Source organism: Poeciliopsis prolifica, unplaced genomic scaffold (genome assembly GCF_027474105.1).
Source record: "Poeciliopsis prolifica strain line A6 unplaced genomic scaffold, Auburn_PproV2 SCAFFOLD028, whole genome shotgun sequence".
Classification (NCBI taxonomy): domain Eukaryota; kingdom Metazoa; phylum Chordata; class Actinopteri; order Cyprinodontiformes; family Poeciliidae; genus Poeciliopsis; species Poeciliopsis prolifica.
In genome coordinates, this window is record NW_026562403.1 from 4,936,370 (window position 1) to 4,954,977 (window position 18,608).

The following is an 18,608-nucleotide window of genomic DNA, read 5'->3' on the forward strand; positions in this document are numbered from 1 at the left end:
ATCACAACCATAATAAATGTAAATAATAACAAAAGTTCTTCAGATAAAAGGCTATATTTGAAGATGACTCGTAAATAGGTAAATTTGAACCTGTAGCATGTTTATTCACATCATTAATGAGAATAATTAACTACATAAAACTATGCTCTTTTCTTTTATAAATACCTGTTTAGCAAAGGGTGAAGAGGCTTGTTTGACATAACTTTCACTATATTTGTACGTAGGAGAAAAGGAAATACTTTTTACATTGTTTAGCTTGATTTATTTTGTTGATTTTTAACAACACAGAAATGACCATTTCTCCTATGGACCTTTATTCCAGTCTCATTCATCTCACAGCTCAGACAGGGAGAGTCTGGCTCGCCTCCAGAGTGACTCCAGCAGCAGCACACAGGTATCCAAAACCAACTCCATCATTTCCTCTGTTGACTCTGTTCACACAGAAGCTAAATACAAACTTTACATTTATTCTGTAATGATCATCAATCTCAGAGGCAGACTTTACTTTTTGTGTTCTTTTAAAATGTCCTTGATGAAGCTTTTCTTCTGGAGGAACTTATATTTCAACAATAGTTTATTTCTTTTTGTTGCCAGTCGAATCCAGCACTTTTTTTCCAGTGCAGTCTTAGTGCTCACATAATGGTGCAGTCACTGATCGGGAAAAATTCAGATGTTAGTTTTGTCTTGTCACCAGTTGAGCTGAAAATGGATGAATTTGTTTACCAGCTGTTTGCTCTGTATTTATCTGGTAAGGCTGCAGAGGTCCTTTGGAAGTCAATTTACAATTTCCTGGTTGATATAGAATAATATTTCACCATCAACAAGGTGATGCCTGATGTGGTGTTAACTGAATAAAGATATTTTTTTTTCTTTTCTTTGAGACATAATTATCAGATGTTAATATCTTGTAGACGGCTTTTAGCCTTGAAATATCTTCATTGCCCACTTTTCTCTATTTTAAGCAGTATTCTTTTATTATTGACAATAAGCGATGGAAAGAGAATAAGTGAAAAAACTGAAGAAAGTAAAAAAAAAATCTGTTTTTTTGTTACCTAGAAAACCGTTTTAGAACATCCCAAAAAGGTCTGGCTTCTTGAAATCACTGTCAGAAACTGTTGCACATACTGTAAATGTCTAAGCTATGCAATTAATGTAGACATTCGGAACCAATGTTTTGCATTCTCCTTCCTGCTAGTTCTTCACATCCTCCCATCCCTTCCCCTGGAGTAGACTGCTTCCCTTTGGCTTGTTCTTTCAGGTGTTTGAGTCCGTAGAGGAGCTGGACCAGCCCGAGTCGGAGTCCAAGACTGAAGAGGCCAAACTGTTGCAGAAGTTGCCCAACGGAGCTGTGCAAAATGAGTCGAGCTCTCCCGACTCTGGGCATCCTTCGTCACGAAACTTCTCCGTCACCTCTGGCCTTTCAGACGGCTCCTTCAGCACAGAGGACAGCTCCGCACCTGATGCGTCCCAGAGATCCGCAGCTGCGCCTCCGATGTCGCAGAGCTCCGCCAAAGCTGCAGTGGGAGAGGCCGAAGCATTGACAATCGAAGGTCAGGTGGTGAGTGAAGAGAAGGACAAAGGGCAGGAGGAGAAAACATTTGACAGCACAGATAAAGACGGCGTCAAATCGAATCCTGGAACACAGGACAGCACAAAGTCTGGAAATGTGAAAAAGGAAGGAGCAAATTTTGAAGATAAAGACCCAAAACATGTACCACTGAAGACTGAGGAAGCTTCCAAACACAAAGAAAAAAACCTGACACCAATTAAAGATACGAAAAAATTAAACACAACCATCACATTTGAAAAATCTAAAAGTCTTAAGGAACGTGAGGGGGAACAGATTCTGGGAGCCTCGATATCGGGAGGAGTTCACAGCTTGTCTCAGAAAGACGAGACCCAGGCTTTGACTGAGTCTGATGAGTCTCCCTCAGCCATAGAAATGGAGGAGATCCCCAAGGCAAGGGTGTCCATGGCACCATGGAGCAGTAGAGGACACTGTGAGACTTCGTCCTTCTCTGAGGATTCAGCAACTCCTGCGGATCTGAGGCAGGAGGTAGAAAAGCTCAGTCCTGAAGGAACAGAGTCCACCCTGTCGGAGCCGGAGATGGAGAGCCTTTATCCTCCCTTCGACTCTCTTCCAGCCGACGAAAACACAAAGAATGAAGTGACACCTCAGGGAGCAACTGGGAGCCCTTACTCTGTATGCACACCATCAGTCTACATTTATTCACAGCAGTGGTTCTCAATTTGAGAACAATGAGGAGGGCATTTTAAAGAAACCTCCAGCTTGAAATAATTTGATAACCGCTGATTTATTGCGTTATAAGTCAACCAGATAATAAGTTTATTTTATTTACTGTCATAATTATATTTGTTACAGCAAGAGCTTTTGGATTTATACACACTAAATCTGCACCGCATTGACAAAGACGTCCAGCGGTGTGACAGGAATTACTGGTATTTCACTCCAGCCAACCTGGAGAAGCTGCGCAACGTCATGTGCAGGTAAAACAGCGACCCCTGCAGGAGCATAATCGAATAATAGATTACAGCAACGCTTTCTCACGTCTACATCCATATCATTATTTAAATGATGATATGGATCATTTGAAGCTCAAAGATTGAGCTTTGAGGAGGAAGCTCAGACTTCCTTGTGAAGTTTGAGCTTCCTATGGATGTTTTTGTCTGACTGACAAAAACAAAATGGTCCGCTTAGAAAGTTTTTTTCTTCTGAAAACAAGTTTTTCAATAAGTATTGCATGTTCAGTAAATATGGCTTGGCAACTTAAGACTCTTTTAAGGCTTTAGTTCTTCGTTTCAGCAACATGTCATTCAATATTTTAAATTCAGACTTTTTTCTTTATAATATAATTTAAGATTTATGAAATCGTTACTTGTTAAAACACAAGAAGAGTCATGGAAAATAACTCACACTGGAGCTACTCAGGGTATCACAATAGTTTTAAAACTTTGCACAGTTTTCCTTCCCCTTCACAATTACTCTGCTATTACATTTCTATTACATAGGCTGAAGTTTGCAAGGTTGCCCTCTCGTAAAGTCTAAAAGTTTTATATTTCCAGCTATTAGCTTTGTGACTCAGTTTCAACCACAAACGTCATTGACTTCTTCAATGATGTATCTCGGTTTTGAAACACTTGTCTCCAGTGTGAGAGTTGTAGTCTGCAGAATGCCTCTGAATCTGCAGAGAGAGTATGAGTCAGAGAAGAAGCAGTCACATGGGGTTAAGGTCAGCTCTCTACGCTGCATATTCACAGCTACATCTGGAGGCACCTGGACATCGGATACGTACAGGGAATGTGTGACCTGCTGGCTCCTCTTTTAGTCATTCTCGATGACGGTGAGTCAAAACTCTCCTCGCTGTTCACGCTTATTTGATGTATTTTTACAGCGATATTCTGAGCTGCAATGAAGACTCGGCAAGCTCACTTTCCCTCTCCATGTTCTCCTCTCAGAGGCCAAAGCTTTCAGCTGCTTCAGTAAACTCATGAAGAGAATGAATCAGAACTTTCCACACGGAGGAGCCATGGATACTCACTTTGCGAACATGCGCTCTCTAATCCAGGTGACGCACTTAGAGTTTTATAACAGTTTCCTATAATAGCCAGTGAATCCAATCATCGCCTAGTTTCTTTTTTTGTTTCCTCTTTCTTTCTGGCTTTAGATCCTGGATTCTGAGCTGTTTGAGCTCATGCACCAGAACGGAGACTACACCCACTTCTACTTCTGCTACCGCTGGTTTCTGCTCGACTTCAAACGAGGTGATGTAACGGCTCAGGCTAACAGAGTCGGCGCCTATTAGAAGGAGAGAAGCATCAAAGAAGTGATTAGAGCTTTTTCTATTTTCAGTCAAATATTTGCTGCAGTAGGACAGGTGAAGTTAAAGGTAAAAAAAACATAAAATAAATGAAATAACACAAGTAGAGTAAAAAAAAAGGTAATTGGAGCAATCGCAAGTGTAAAAGATCAATCAAGTAAACAGAATAAAGAAATGGATCAAGCTCAGAACAAAAATGCCAAACCTCTGTTTCTTTGTGCTTTCTGTCCAGAGCTGGTTTACGATGACGTGTTTGCTGTATGGGAAACCATCTGGGCCGCCAAGTATGCCTCATCAAGTCACTTTGTGCTCTTCATTGCCCTTGCTCTGGTGGAGGTCTACAGGGACATCATCCTGGAGAACAACATGGACTTCACAGACATAATCAAGTTCTTCAATGGTAAAGCTCATCACCTCATTGCTAATGTTCTTAACATATAGGAGTGCAGTGCAATCAACTTTGTTAAAAATAACAAAAATATAGGTAAGAGAAACAAACCAAAAACTAAATACATTTACAATGAATTTGGAGTTTTGAGCACATTATTTGTGTCAGTAGAGCTTCGACTTCATACATGCTGTTAATCCCGCACCGAAACGACTCCCTGCACATTAAATATTTGTCCCCTCACAGATTTCTTGTGTTTTTGCTTTTTTGTCACTCTTAAGTGTTTCATGTTATCAACCTCATTGTATTACTGAACCAAAAGCAGCCTGGCATCATGTGAAGAACTAATTTCTCCACAAACCTAATAAGTTGTTCCACCCTTGGCGACATTAACTGTCATCTGGCATGTAAATAAGAGTTTTACATCGGTATGCAGAAAATTTCAACTCGCTTACACACTTTTGCTGAATTGCTTCAACTCTTTCCCATTGAAGAGTTTTTAAACATAAACGACCCATTTAACATCTCAGTCAGATTTGATTCAGGAATTTAACTAGGATCACACCAGTAGCTTCATTTTGCTTGTTTCATGAATCGTTGGATATTTCTACTTTTTAAAACAAATATTAATTAGTTCATGATTTAACAAAGAGAACAATTACATATTTTCACATAGGGATAGGTTGGTTTGGATTATAAAATGATCCTTTGAAAGCTGTTACATTATTCCTCTCTGATACATTTTTTTTTCTAATAATCTAAAAATATCACTGCAAGTAAAGAAAATGATAGAAAAACTATATGAAGAAATATTTTTTTTTCATAGTGTAAATCCAAATGAGGCTCAGATTGATTTGCTTAGGCAGTAAGACGACTCACAACACAGGCAAGAGTCTCATCCACATTTCTCATCTTGTTACTGTCGAGGCTCAGTTTGTTTCCATCCTGCTTGCTGACGAAAAACATGATACTGCTGATGATGTTTGATTAGCTGAGTTGATTTACTAGCAGGAAAAAAACAGGCGTCAGTCAGCAGATCATCGGTCCAGTTTGAATCTCTGAGACACGGGGAAGTTTGTGCAGAGGTTGAACAATTTCATAAAATTATGGTCTGCTCTGTTTTTTTTAAATTTTTTTATTGAGCTCTTTTTCCCTGTCGATTATTGGCCAAAATAAAGAAAATCAGAATCACTAACTTGATTTTACAAATCTACCTTTTGCAAGACGGTAGATTTTCTGGCTTTCCAAGTCCTTTAAATGTCTTATCTGTCCCAATCTTCTCCCAAATTTATTCAATTTTGGGTTGTTGCTCTTTCTGTTGAATCCTAGAGTTAAATCATGAAAACTTCACCTTACCTTAATCTGGTTTAGAGAATTGCAGTTTTTCAGTTCAAAATCAAATGTTCAGTCAAACGTTTGTTTTATCAACAGCTGAGTGTAATTATGACTCATCGGTGTAATTCATCCCAGTGTGTGTAATCCAACTGCACACTCATCCAAACATTTACCCAGAACAAGCTCTGCTCTATCAAACCAATTAAGATCTTGAGAAAGTGAGGGAAAAGCCTTTGGGTATGGTTAATTGTGCAAAGCTTTGACGTTCCACTCTGTTTTTGCCTTTCAGAGATGGCTGAGCACCACAACATCAAGCAGATTTTGACCATGGCCAGAGATCTGGTGTGCAAAGTGCAGATCCTGATAGAAAACAAGTGATTGTTGCTTTCGTCCTCCCGTCCTTCCATGTAAAGAAGAGTCGGCTGTAGTAGCACAACAGTATAACACATATGAATTCATATACTACAATCTACACAAGGCCTTTACATTCACAGGTTGCTGCTATGAGCCTTACGGACTGTCCTCTGTGGTGTTTGTCCTGTCAGCACTATGAGAACTGTGTCGATCCGAGTGCACTTAATATTTTAGGATAAAGATGTTCTAGTTGCACATTTCATGCCAAAACGCAAAGCTGAATTCAAACAGAGACTATATTTATGAGAAAAATAGATTGTGATACTGCTCTATGAATTATTTTAATAGCCAACTATTTAAAAAACAAAAACAAATTACAAGTCATCCCTTAACAAAATAAGATTATAGATATGGTTTTCTTCGTATGTATATATAACATTTAGATGCAAACATTTAAATGTTAACCTCAATTGATTTAAGAATCTGTCTGGCAGCCAGAAATTTAACACATCTAATCGCCTTCCAAAGTCAAGTTGCTTTAAACTTTGTGTAATTCGCTTACAGTGCCTTGCTCAAGTATTCACACCCCTGAACATTGTTGTCGCATTCCACTGCAAACCTCAATGTGTTTTATTTTAATTTTTATCTGATGGACCAATGGAAAGTAGCACATAATTTTGTAGTGAAAGGAAAGTCAGACATTCGTCAAGGTTTATTGCAAATAGAAAGTGAATAAGCAGCATCATAACAGACCTAAAAACACAACAAATAGCTGTGGAGAAACTTAAAGCAGGATTCTGTCATAAAACAATATCCTAAGCTTTGATCATGTGTGAGACGCCCAGTTAAATTAACAAGAGGAGCATTAATCAGGCACAACTTAAAGGAGCCGCAGGAATCAACATGAAGCGGCTCACGAGACGTTGCACCCATAACTGTAGCAAATTCTGCAAGGCTTGAGTATAAATCCACACTATTCATTATTTTCTTTCATCTCAAAATTACGCAGGACTTTATGTTGGTCTAACATTTAAAAACTCAATAAAATCCATTAAATTTGTTCAAGGGGTTATTTGTGCTTTTGCAAGTCAGAATTACAGAAAATACAGTGTTTTAAGTGTTCTAAAACTGCATTTTCTGCCTGTTTGCTTATTTTTGTATTTGTTTTGTCCCCAGAGAAAATTGTGCTCAGAATGTGTCGTGAACTCATACCCTGATTCTGACTGATGAGTGTGTGGTCAGAAATTCACACAAATATGAAAAGTATATGAAAAGACGGGCCTAATTTCACAATCCTTGTGAATTGTTTTGCATTGTTCCGTGATCTTCTGCTTATTTTGTCAATTGAGTGAGTTACTTACTTTTGTTTTTGTACTGTCATGCTTTGTCTGGTGCCTGTTTGTTCAATCAGACTTTAACTTCCTCTTTAAAAGACAGACGAGGCAGCGGCCGTTTTTAGTCACCCTTATCAAGTAACAACTGCTGTTCCACTTTATTCGGATTCATCGCTGCGAGAAACGACAATTGCTTTGTTGATATGAGTAGCAATTACATTATTTTTGACATATTTATATTCCAGTTCCTAATGGTTCATGCAAGTCAATGCCTGTCATATATAGCCTAAAACTTCAGACGCTTGTTGTTGTTTTATGAATGTAGTAGGTTTATTCTAGTACTTCTTTGTGGACTCCAAGTGCTTTCAGATGAACTTTGTATTTATTTATTGTAATATTCGTAAGCCAAAGTACTTGTTTAGTTAGTTAGTTTTCTTTTCTGGATGCTGCTTTGTTTGTAAAGCTAATATTTTTATTTCGTGGCCAATTTTAAATGTGTACTATAAATTAAATCAGATTCCATAGCACTTAACAGATATATACACACATATATATTGAATGGTCTATGTTCTTATAATAAAAAATAAAAATGGAATAATTATTTTTCCAAATCACATTGTTACGTCTGTTTTACTCAAACTGAAACTAAAGGGGGAAGAATGGTCTTTTGATCTTAGAATATGTTTTTATTCCTAAATTGTTGTTTGATAGCAGGGAAAGATTGGTTTAAAGGTCAATATGAAGCCTTATGATGGACTGGTGACCTGTTCACAGTGACCCCCACTCTCACCATGAGTGTTGAGAATGAGATCCTCTAGTCATTGTTTTTTAAACTGATGTCAAAATCCAATACTCAGGTTTTTCCTGCAGCTTTCAGATGTGTCTCTGGTTCATCACACCTCTATCAAATTGTTAAAATACCTCCTCAAAATGCAGGTAAGTTCAGAGTCCTGCTAATTGTCTAAATATTTTTAATCAAGTGTGTATAACCAAGAAGTCATCAAAAAGTTGCAGATTGCCAGCCCTCCAGCTGGAGCTTGATGCGGCTGCTGGAAATATAAATTGTAAGAAACGGTTTCTTATCATTCTTCTAACGTAAATGGTAAGAGAAGATGTCTCACCGTCATCATTTGTTCCTGGACAATAAATAACAAACCGTTAAACAGTCTCTTATCTTTAGAAAGAAAAAACACGCCCGAACAGGGACTTGAACCCTGGACCCTCAGATTAAAAGTCTGATGCTCTACCGACTGAGCTATCCGGGCGCTCTTAGTCAGCAGTATGTCGATACTGAATTTCAAAATCCTATCTACCAGGTCTGAGCGGAGAAGCGTTTTTGAGAGTTTATTTTTTAATACTTTGAGTAACAACCTCTCGATTATATATTATGAAAGACATCCACACAATATTTATATGAAAAAAAAAATCGGACGTTTTCAGTGAAACAGGAAATAGTTTCAGTTGAGCCTCTGCTTTACTTCCTGCTTCTTTAGCATGTTGTTAGCAGAGCTGCTAGCTGTGTGGGCCTGACCTTACTGGGGAAGAGGACTCAGAAGATATGGCGGGTTTCGCTTAGATCGTATGCAGAGCTGGTTGAGTAAAATATGATAAAGGTGTTGGCATTTCAAACGCTTCGTGTCGTTTCCAGGGAAATCCTGGGTTCGTCATGTAACCTGGTGGAAAACAATGTTTACTCCATAAGAAGTCTGCAAAGACGAATCTTAAGACCGCTCAGCTCTCACCAACATAACCCAAAGGTAAGGCAAATGTAGCATAGCAACGATTCTACAATATTTTACTTATTTACTGATGGTTATCTTGCAGGTCCCAAAAGTGCCAACATGGGAGCCTGTACCAGAAGAGGAACTTCCTCAGGTAACATCCTCATGGCTGCATGCAGAACAATCCTTATAAACTGACCCTAAGGTTCAGGAGGTCATTCTCTGCATCTGGTCATGTCACATGGAGGACATTTACAGTGCCTTAAGAAACTTAAACTCATTCACATTTTTTCTCACATTGGGATTTTTGTACGTACCGGCAAGTGGCAATTGTTGTATTTCGGGAAATGTGGGGCAAAGGACACAGATTCATATAATATGGCCATATTTCGTCCAATAAAGTCGTCCCAATCATCTAATTAAAACAAGCAAGACTAGTAAGTGAGAATAAAACAACACGTAGTTCAGTTTAAATGTATAACGCAAATTCACAAAGCTGTACAAGACAAACCAAATAAATGTCCAACTATACAAAATCATATTTGTTTCAGTTTGACATGCTCTTGTGCTCAGGGGCACTTCTTCACACATTTCAAGTTTTGTTCAGGGATTTCTCTCTTTTCTTTGTTTTAAAATCAAAATCATATCTGGCAAACTTTGTCTTTTTCTATATACTGAGACTTTGAGCAGCACAAAAACACACACTATACCAATTAAAGCCTCTTTGCATAACAGGCACTACACAAATTCAGAAGTTATTTAATGATCAAGCTTGAGGCCCATAATTAGTAGATAAAAATGCCTAATTTAAGCATTTAACAACATGGATCAAGCTACTGGTCCATGTTTTATTTGACTTGAAATACATTTATTTAATTTCCCAGTATTTTATAGTACTGATAGTGGAGAAGAGTGGTCATACGTCATTAATGTTGCAGCCCACCAAGATCCCTGCTGACCTGGTGGACAAGCTGGAGCGGCTGGCGCTGGTGGATTTCCGGACCCAGCAGGGGATGGAGTGCTTGGAGAAAGCCATTCGTTTTGCTGATCAGCTTCACGTCGTTGACACGTCTGGGGTCGAGCCGATGGATTCGGTTCTGGAGGACAGGTGCTGCGCAGAAAGCTGCGAATAGCAGCTCGGCCTGATGGAAAAATATCTTATTGCTGTTTGTTAAACATTGTTCCGATTCATCCACTCAGGGCTTTACATCTGAGGGATGACACAGTGACAGAGGGCCACTGTGCAGAGGAGCTGCTCAAGCTGGCAAAAAACACAGTGGAAGAATATTTTGTTGCACCGCCAGGTATGAAAAGTTTTGTTTTGGATTTCTCCTTTATTGGCCAGCATCTGTATTCTTGAATATATTTAGGTTTGAAAATGCAGAATCCTGGTGATTTTTCTTTTTCTTTCCACCAGGGAATATTCCTCTGCCTAAAAGGGAAGAGAGGGCTGCCATCCTCAGACACTCGGAATTCTGAAGACTTGATTGTGAATAATTTATTGCTTTTTTTTTTTTAATGGAAAATTGTACGTGTCTGCCTTACACTCCTCAGTCACTTGTCTTGGTTGAAACCACATAGCAGACGTTCATAATTGTCTTTACTGCAGTTTATCTGCAACCATAAACACTGGGAGAAACTGGGAGATGTGCAGCTGGTTTTATTGGCTCACCTTCTGCTCAAATTCAAATATTCCTGGTGTTGACAAACATGTTCAGGTTTCAGTATCATTTCACATAAAGTTGACGTCACACATCGACTACAGCTGTGAGGATGACAAAGTAATGACAAAGCAGAAATGCTCAGTGAAATACATGGTATGTTTTCTTATGTTGGTTGTCATATTTTACATAACATTCTCACTGAAATCTTCAAATGTCTTAAGCTCTTATAAATATGACTGTAAATATTGACTGAAATAAAAATGTTAAATCTGTTTCACATGTTTTCTTTTCATGTTGTGCACAAGACCAAGATTTTAAATTAAAGTTTATTAACTAGATATTTTTAAAAGGGGACTTTAGGGCGTTGTATTTTTGGCAATATACTGAACATTACAACTAAAGTATTTACAGAAAGTTCAGTGGAAGGAAAAATTTTTAGTTTGGCTAACTGTGTTCTTGGGAAGATTTTGACTGTAAGAACTACAGCTGGAGTTAGTGGAGAACTACAGAGTCTATTGGTTATTGGTTGCAGTATGCCATCATTTTTTCACATAAACCAGTTTGGATTGCTTTCTCTCTAAATGAAATCTTAATTTGTAAACTCCATTTTGGATTAACTCCCGTAATCTGAGATATTGATGAAATGAAGCACGAGGCTTCAAAAAGAAATCTGAAAGAAATTTCAAATATATTTTCAAGCTCCAATTTTTAATTCCTTAACTAAATTATGTTTTTGATCAGACACATTCACACCATTGATTTTAGGTTATGGGCTAACTAGTTATCTCATCATCATTGCCCATTTTAGTTGTTTTATTCCTAATAATAAAGAGACTGGGCTTTTCCCACTTCTGTTATACTTTAGCTTTAAGCCTGACTTTGCATTCACCGCCATCTGATTTCTGACCATCCTGTTTTTGTTTCCCTTCTCCTCCCATAGTCAGGGAAGCTGTAAAACTTACCTCACCTGTTGGCAGGAATCCAAGGAACGTCATGAAAAACATTTGAACAGGCGTGCTTTGGAGAATAGAAACCTAAATATGAGGAGACGGAGAGGGAAAGCGAATCTTAAATGAAGTGGGCTGGCCCAGCCTCTTTATAAACAGCTGTTCAGGCTCAGAGGAGCAAAACACCGGAGGATCAGCGATCACTGGACCTTTGAAGCCAGAAGGACATTTTTATTATTATTATTATTAGTACTAGAAACCCATCGCAAGGTAAGTCGCTCTTCTAACACGTTTCATGATCTCAACCTCTGAATATTGCCATGTAGTAAAAGTGATGAAAACTTTTGAAACTATTTTTCAGTCATGGATATTCACATCACGATGGAACGGGTCGTCCCGCACGCTCAAAGTGAACCCGCACGACACAGTGGGCTCTCTGAAGACGCGCATCCAGCAGCAGCTCGGGGTTCCCGCCGAGAGGCAGAAGCTGATCTTCAAGAACGGGGCCAGCACACCTCTGAACGACGACTCCAGGACCCTGAGCTCCTACAACATGGAGCCGGGCTCCCAGGTGTCTCTGCTCATCACCCAGCCGGAAACCCAGCCGGACACCCAGCCGTCCACCTTTCAGGTGTTCCTGATAAACGAGAAGGGGACGACCAGCACCTATGACGTCACACCCAACGAGAGGGTGGAGGGCTTCAGGAGGAGAGTGGAGAAAAGAGAGGGGGTCCCTGCGGGCCAGCAGAGGCTGATCCATGAGGGCCGCGAGATGCAGACAGGAAAACTGTCTGACTACAACGTGAAGGAGCACAGCACCATCTACATGACTCTGCGTCTGAGAGGAGGCTGAGGACGCTGGCAACGTCAACAACACATTCCAGACTTTATTTACTTGTCAAGGCACTTTTATGATCAAAATGCATTCTCTGTACACATACAAAAAATAATAATTATATTACTGAAGTAAGTGAATTGTAATATATTATCAAGTAGTCCATTTGTACCAATCAGTAAGTACAGCTTTTTGGATGTTATTGTTACTAATAATTCAGACTCAAGTTCTGTGAATTTGTTCAAATCCAAATTGTAAAGTTTCTGTTCAGAACAAGAAACCGTCAACTTCCACAAAATAGTCAAAAGATGCTTTGTGACAAAATTGGGGGCTTAGAATTTAAGGGGAGAAATAAAAAAAAAAAAATTTAAAAATGTGTCAGAACAACCAAAAATAGTTTTTGTTGTGTTTAGTAGATCTATGGTGTGGGGAGACTTAAATGACTGTATGAAAGGAGCAGAAAGTCGCAATATATTTTATCTCCTAATTGTTCCTGTTCCAAATAAATTATGTAAAATTGCATGTACATTGACATATCTGTCTTATTCTTATTTTCTGGTTTTACTTTTTATTGTCTGTTTGAAATAAATAAGGCATACCTCATACTTTAAAGAATGTCCTAATTTCAATGTTTCTCAGGTTTTGTAATATAGGTCTATTTTTTCTCAATAAATAAAATAATTTTTGAAAACTGTATTTTGTATTTACTTTGACTATTGTTGAAATTTGTTCGATGATCTCGAGCATGTAAAAATGTTAAGATATTTAAAGGGTGCAAATTCATTTGTTGCATTTCTTAAATTCTTAAAATAAAGAATGCTTTGAATGAGACCGTTCACATGTATTCATACTGTTGTTTTTAACTTATGGGGTTGTTTATTGTCTCCTAATTGTATAATATCTGGGACTCCACACTGACAATAAACTGGACTGGGTCAAGAACACTGACCCTGCGTACAGGAAGGGCTACAGTCACCTCTACTTTCTGAGGTCCTTCAATATCATCCAGACTTTTATGTTTTATGAGTCTGTGGTGGCCAGCGCCATCCTCTATGTGTATAGGAGCTTAACGTGGCGAACACCAGCAGGCTGAACAGACTGGCCTGTGAGGCCAGCGACGTCGCTGGACTGGAGCTGGACTCTCTGACGGTGGTGTCAGAGAGGAGGATCCTGTCCAAGACGAGGGTCATGATGTGCTGGCCGGATCCAGGAGCTACATCAGCCAGAGGCTCATTTAGTCAAAGTGAACCACAGAAAATCATTTCTGCCTGGAGCCATTAGGCTTTACAATGCCCCCAAAATCTAATTTTCTCTGCACTCATTATGCTTATTTATTTAATTTATTTATTTATACTCTGTCATATTGAATTACTTACATCTCTCTTATATTTATATACATATTTATATATATATAAATATTATATTATATATTAAATATTATATACATTATATATTTTATATTTTATACTATATATATATATATACATATCTAAGGTGTTAAATATTAATAATACAAATATAAGAGCTAACATTTCATATATATAATACAGAACCTATGCTCCTTTACAGAAATGAATCACAATAGGAACTGATATATATGATCCTCTTTTAAATATGAAATTTTAGCTCTTATATTTGTATCATTAATATTTAACACCTTTGATGGACTGGGAGTAGTGATGGACTCGGACTTGAACCTTGCGAGCCACATAAAGACGATTACAAAGTCGGCCTTCTATCACCTGAAGAACATCTCCAGGATTAGAGCACCAATATCTCAGCCAGATGTAGAAAAACTCATCCATGCGTTTATCTTTAGGCGCATTGATTATTGTAACAGCGTCTTCACAGGCCTGTCAAACAAATCAATCAATCAAACAGCTGCAGCTGATCCAGAACGCTGCTGCTCGCGTTCTCACTAGAACCAGGAAGATAAAAACACCAGTTTTAAAGGCCCTCCACTGGCTCCCTGTAGCTCAAAGAATAGATTTTAAAATACTGTTGTTAGTTTACAAATCCCTGAACGGTTTAGCACCACAATACATCAAAGATCTACTGTTGTTGTTTCAACCTTCCAGACCTCTTAGGTCTTCTGGTTCTGGTCTTGCATCCCCAGAACCAGAACCAAGAGAGGAGAAGCAGCTTTCAGCATCTATGCACCAAAAATGTGGAACAAACTTCCAGAAAACTGTAAAACAGCAGAAACCCTGACTTCCTTTAAATCTCCATTAAAAACACACCTGTTTAGAATTGTATTTGAAGCATAATATGTAACAATGTATTGTCTATTATATGTTGCATGACTTTGTGCTTTTGTGTTTATGATGTAAAGCACTTTGAAATACATTGCTGCTGAAATGTGCTATACAAATAAAATTTGATTTGATTTGATTTGCTTGTCAACAAATAAGAAATTTCCCTCGGGGTCCATAAAGTCTATTTTGTTATATAATCCTAATCATTTGCGAAATGGACCACTTCAAGGGACTTTCCCATTTTCTGTTTTGTTTCAGCTGTAAATCACATTCGCTTCATCTGATGATTCACCACCACCTGATTCCTCCTCCTCCTCCTCCTCCTCCCATCACCAGGTGAGCGGTGAAGCCCGGCTGCTCCTCCACCTCACCTGTTGGCAGGTATTCGGGGATCACCGTGGAACGGCGTGACGACGAAGCCGATTTCAGCTGACTCATGTTTGGAGAACAGAAACCGAAACTTGGAAAACAGACAAGAGAGGGAAAACGAATCTTAAGTGCAGTGGGAGGGAACCGACCCGGTCTGTATATAAACACAGCTGATCCACATCAGAGCACAAAACGCTGAGGATCAACGATTATCGGATATTTGAAGCTAGAAGGACATTTTTATTATTATTAGTACTAGAAACCCATCGCAAGGTAAGTCGCTCTTCTAACACGTTTCATGATCTCAACCTCTGAATATTGCCATCTAGTAAAAGTGATGAAAACTTTTGAAACTATTTTTCAGTCATGGATATTCACATCACGATGTTGGACGGGTCGTCCCGCACGCTCAAAGTGAACCCGCACGACACAGTGGGCTCTCTGAAGACGCGCATCCAGCAGCAGCTCGGGGTTCCCGCCGAGAGGCAGAAGCTGATCTTCAAGAACGGGGCCAGCACACCTCTGAACGACGACTCCAGGACCCTGAGCTCCTACAACATGGAGCCGGGCTCCCAGGTGTCTCTGCTCATCACCCAGCCGGAAACCTTTCAGGTGTTCCTGAGGAACGAGAGGGGGACGACCAGCACCTATGACGTCACACCCAACGAGACGGTGGAGGGCTTCAGGAGGAGAGTGGAGAAAAGAGAGGGGGTCCCTGCGGGCAGCAGAGGCTGATCCATGAGGCCACGAGATGCAGACAGGAAAACTGTCTGACTACAACGTGAGGAAGAACAGCACCATCGACTGACTCTGCGTCTGAGAGGAGGCTGAGGACGCTGGCAACGTCAACAACACATTCCATATATTTTTTTTTTTTTTTTTTTGTATTTAAACTGCTGTACTTTTAATGTATAATGTAACATTAATAATAATAATAAAAGTCATGATAAATGGCATGTCTCTTTTGTATTTTATTTTTCTATTTGTTTAGATCAGTAGGTAAAGCTCATTAAAGGTAACAAAAAAAAACCCTCATTATATCAGCTTATGTAAAAAAAAAAAAGTCAGAATTTTAAACTTTCAAGATTTCTTTTATACAGGTCCCTGCAAAACAAAGCGTAAAAAATACTCTTATTCTTTTAATTCTAGCGTTTTAAAGTGGTATCGCAGTGATCAGCAGTGCAAAATTCATGTGAAGAATCTTCAGCCATCTAAGGAAGTTGGTTGCATCTTGTTAGTCGTCGAAGAAGCATCATTTCCTCACAGTGGCGAGGTAGGCGTACCAGAACAAGGCAATCATGTTGGCAAAGAGCACTCGAAACTGAAACATAACGAAAACATCACAGAGGAGGTCAGAGTGAGGCTCCTCCTAACTCTTCACAGGACAGGATGTGAGTGGTGGAGCGGATACCTGAACAGGCACAAAGTTTATGTTGATAAATGTGAAAGGAGTCCAGACTTTCCAGTTCATCTTCAGAGCAGTCCAGTAACTTTTTCTCATCTTCTTCTGGAAATCGTCCCAGCCTTTAGCCTGAGCAAAACGTTAAGTACTTATTTTCTGTCAAGAACATTTCATGTGCAATTAATGCACTTATATACTTTTATTACACATCAGAATATGTTTATCAGATTTAAAAGTGATACTTAAGCTTTTAAATTGATTATATGTAGAAACTGGAGTATAGAATTTGACAGAAAGAGTCTGGCATCAGGAAATAAATGAAAATCAGTCATTTTTGGTTCATTTATGATGATCTTTAACAAATACTTGAATGATTTGTAAACCTTCTTCAACTGTTTGCTTATTTAAAGAGCCATGAATAAAACATTCACAGCACTTAGTTTCTCCTGGATTTATTTGGGGGGGATTAGAGTAAAGAGGGCTCGATTACAAAACCACACCACATTTTTAATTATATTTTGGATTTCAATATTCTAACCATAATGTAAATTAGAACTGGCCCAGACACAGGAATCAGACAATTTTCTTTTGTCTCTGACTTGCAAAACAAAACCAGCAATTTGTTTTCAGCTGGAGGAAATCGCTGAAAACAAATTGCTGAAAACGTACCTATATTTTACTGAAAGCGGCGCATTACTATGCCTGATAGACACTTTTGAGAAGATCACAAAGAAATCACCTCCAGGACGTTCATAACAAGGTAGAAAAGGAGCAGGAAGCCAGGAGCAAAGATGAGTCGGTCCAGCAGTAATCGTTTGACGATGCAGAGCGGGTCAGTGGTTGGCATCCACACCTCCATCAGCTGGTAAAAGGTATGGCTCACTGGCCCAGTGATAATCAACCTACAAGAGGAAAAAGGCAACAGCCCAGTAACAAACACAAAACGCCATGAATCTGGTAGGAGTTAGCCGATTTATATGCACAACGCCTTTGGTGGAAGGACGTGTCAACAGTGCAATTATCAGCAATGAAGGAAATTTGGCTTTCATGGCAGGGTGACGAGGGGTTTCCCCAATTTCCTGTAACATACAGCTTCAATGGCATGGTTTGGATTGCAACATTCTGAATAACACCATGCATCGCATCCCATATATGTCGGTCAATTCCATAAAATCCACAACAACAATAACAAAAAAAGAAAGCATTTAAAATTGTGCTTGTAGTGTCATTTTGTAAAAGAAGGTGAATGGGTATATCATTGCAGTGTGCTGCACTCTCATATTCTGCAAAGTCTCACCCAAAGATGGCATATCGTGTGGCTCCAGCAACATCGATCTCATCGACTGGACCTCCACTCTTGGCCTTTTTTCTGCCTTCTAAGTACTGTGACAGGAGATTTCCTAAAGCGGACAGGATCCCACTGGAACAATGAAGGACAGACGGACAGATCACACTCTCCTGTCAATGTGCAACAAGCAGTTTCACAAGCTTTAAAAACAAACAAACAAAACACTGTGTAACTTCTGAGTAGGAGGTTTTCAAGGCAGATGGTGATTGGTTGATACCACAGTGAGCTCAGTGCAAACAAAGTGGTCAGGAACTAAAACAAGCAGCAGTCATAAATCATCTGACTGATAAACCTACATAATGAAATGAAACGACCAGCATTCCCTCTGTGAGTCAGTGAACATTTACCGATGCACGTTTAAACAGCTGGAAACAAAGTCAGCTGTGAGTTCAGGAGCGCAGAGACCGACCTGGTTACAGATTTGGTGAGGATCGGGTATTTTTTCAGGAGGATCAAATACTGCTGGAGCAGACGGAGATGGACGGGCCCGTCCCGGACCGGCAGGCTCTGCGCGGGCATCGTTACTCCTGACGGTATCCAGACATTACAACCTCTGCAGCACGGCCCCACAAAGCGCGGTTCCTGTCCACGTCTTTGCGTCACACGAAGATCCGCCCCTCGACGTAGACGTCAACCCGGAAGTGACGTTGACTGACTAGGTTTTTTTTGTTTTTAATGTGGGATACAGAAATTATAGTACGTTAATTATAATAATTACACTTTTAACAAAGACAAATATATTTTATGTAAAAAAAAAATCTATTTCTACACAAGTAGGGATTTATTTTGTAGATTTTTTTGTGCCTGTTTCCATCAA

General features: G+C 39.2%; 4 protein-coding genes, 1 non-coding gene and 1 pseudogene across 5 annotated transcripts in view; 4 read left to right on the forward strand and 2 right to left on the reverse strand.

Annotated features, from left to right (window-relative positions):
- sgsm1a (small G protein signaling modulator 1a) overlaps positions 1 to 7,839 on the forward strand; it is a 33,342-nt gene extending 25,503 nt beyond the window's left edge. The window contains exons 19-26 of the mRNA XM_055048740.1: positions 323 to 394; positions 1,259 to 2,203; positions 2,384 to 2,508; positions 3,280 to 3,362; positions 3,478 to 3,587; positions 3,687 to 3,783; positions 4,072 to 4,239; positions 5,852 to 7,839. Coding sequence (XP_054904715.1) covers positions 323 to 394; positions 1,259 to 2,203; positions 2,384 to 2,508; positions 3,280 to 3,362; positions 3,478 to 3,587; positions 3,687 to 3,783; positions 4,072 to 4,239; positions 5,852 to 5,940 — 1,689 coding nt within the window. The 3' untranslated portion in view covers positions 5,941 to 7,839. The remainder of the gene's footprint in view (positions 1 to 322; positions 395 to 1,258; positions 2,204 to 2,383; positions 2,509 to 3,279; positions 3,363 to 3,477; positions 3,588 to 3,686; positions 3,784 to 4,071; positions 4,240 to 5,851) is intronic.
- Positions 7,840 to 8,442: 603 nt separating this feature from the next.
- On the reverse strand, positions 8,443 to 8,515 carry trnak-uuu (transfer RNA lysine (anticodon UUU)). Its single transcript has one exon. It is a non-coding gene; the product is annotated as a tRNA-Lys (tRNA).
- Positions 8,516 to 8,713: 198 nt separating this feature from the next.
- gatc (glutamyl-tRNA amidotransferase subunit C) lies at positions 8,714 to 10,907 on the forward strand. The gene is made up of 5 exons (XM_055049057.1): positions 8,714 to 9,007; positions 9,075 to 9,125; positions 9,910 to 10,079; positions 10,172 to 10,275; positions 10,389 to 10,907. The coding sequence occupies exons 1-5, from the start codon at positions 8,855 to 8,857 to the stop codon at positions 10,448 to 10,450; spliced, it is 540 nt and encodes a 179-aa protein (XP_054905032.1). The 5' UTR covers positions 8,714 to 8,854; the 3' UTR covers positions 10,451 to 10,907.
- Positions 10,908 to 11,776: 869 nt separating this feature from the next.
- LOC129372002 (polyubiquitin-like) lies at positions 11,777 to 15,996 on the forward strand (annotated as a pseudogene).
- On the forward strand, positions 11,946 to 12,943 carry isg15 (ISG15 ubiquitin like modifier). The gene is given in 2 exon segments (XM_055048950.1): positions 11,946 to 11,965; positions 11,967 to 12,943. Coding segments are annotated over 2 exon segments (489 nt in total). The 3' UTR covers positions 12,436 to 12,943.
- Position 15,997: 1 nt separating the features above from the next.
- pxmp2 (peroxisomal membrane protein 2) lies at positions 15,998 to 18,394 on the reverse strand. The gene is made up of 5 exons (XM_055048949.1): positions 18,201 to 18,394; positions 17,741 to 17,863; positions 17,183 to 17,345; positions 16,453 to 16,572; positions 15,998 to 16,362 (listed from the first exon to the last, which is right to left on the reverse strand). The coding sequence occupies exons 1-5, from the start codon at positions 18,308 to 18,310 to the stop codon at positions 16,294 to 16,296; spliced, it is 585 nt and encodes a 194-aa protein (XP_054904924.1). The 5' UTR covers positions 18,311 to 18,394; the 3' UTR covers positions 15,998 to 16,293.
- Positions 18,395 to 18,608: the final 214 nt, after the last annotated feature.

Coding starts and splice junctions, on each gene's coding strand:
- gatc (XM_055049057.1), top strand. CDS start 8,855: ATGATAAAGGTGTTGGCATTTCAAACGCTTCGTGTCGTTTCCAGGGAA. Junction 9,126..9,909: donor CAGAAGAGGAACTTCCTCAG/GTAACATCCTCA, acceptor TTAATGTTGCAG/CCCACCAAGATCCCTGCTGA. Junction 10,080..10,171: donor GATTCGGTTCTGGAGGACAG/GTGCTGCGCAGA, acceptor TCATCCACTCAG/GGCTTTACATCTGAGGGATG.
- pxmp2 (XM_055048949.1), bottom strand. CDS start 18,310: ATGCCCGCGCAGAGCCTGCCGGTCCGGGACGGGCCCGTCCATCTCCGT. Junction 17,864..18,200: donor CTCACCAAATCTGTAACCAG/GTCGGTCTCTGC, acceptor TCATTGTTCCAG/TGGGATCCTGTCCGCTTTAG. Junction 17,346..17,740: donor ACACGATATGCCATCTTTGG/GTGAGACTTTGC, acceptor TTCCTCTTGTAG/GTTGATTATCACTGGGCCAG.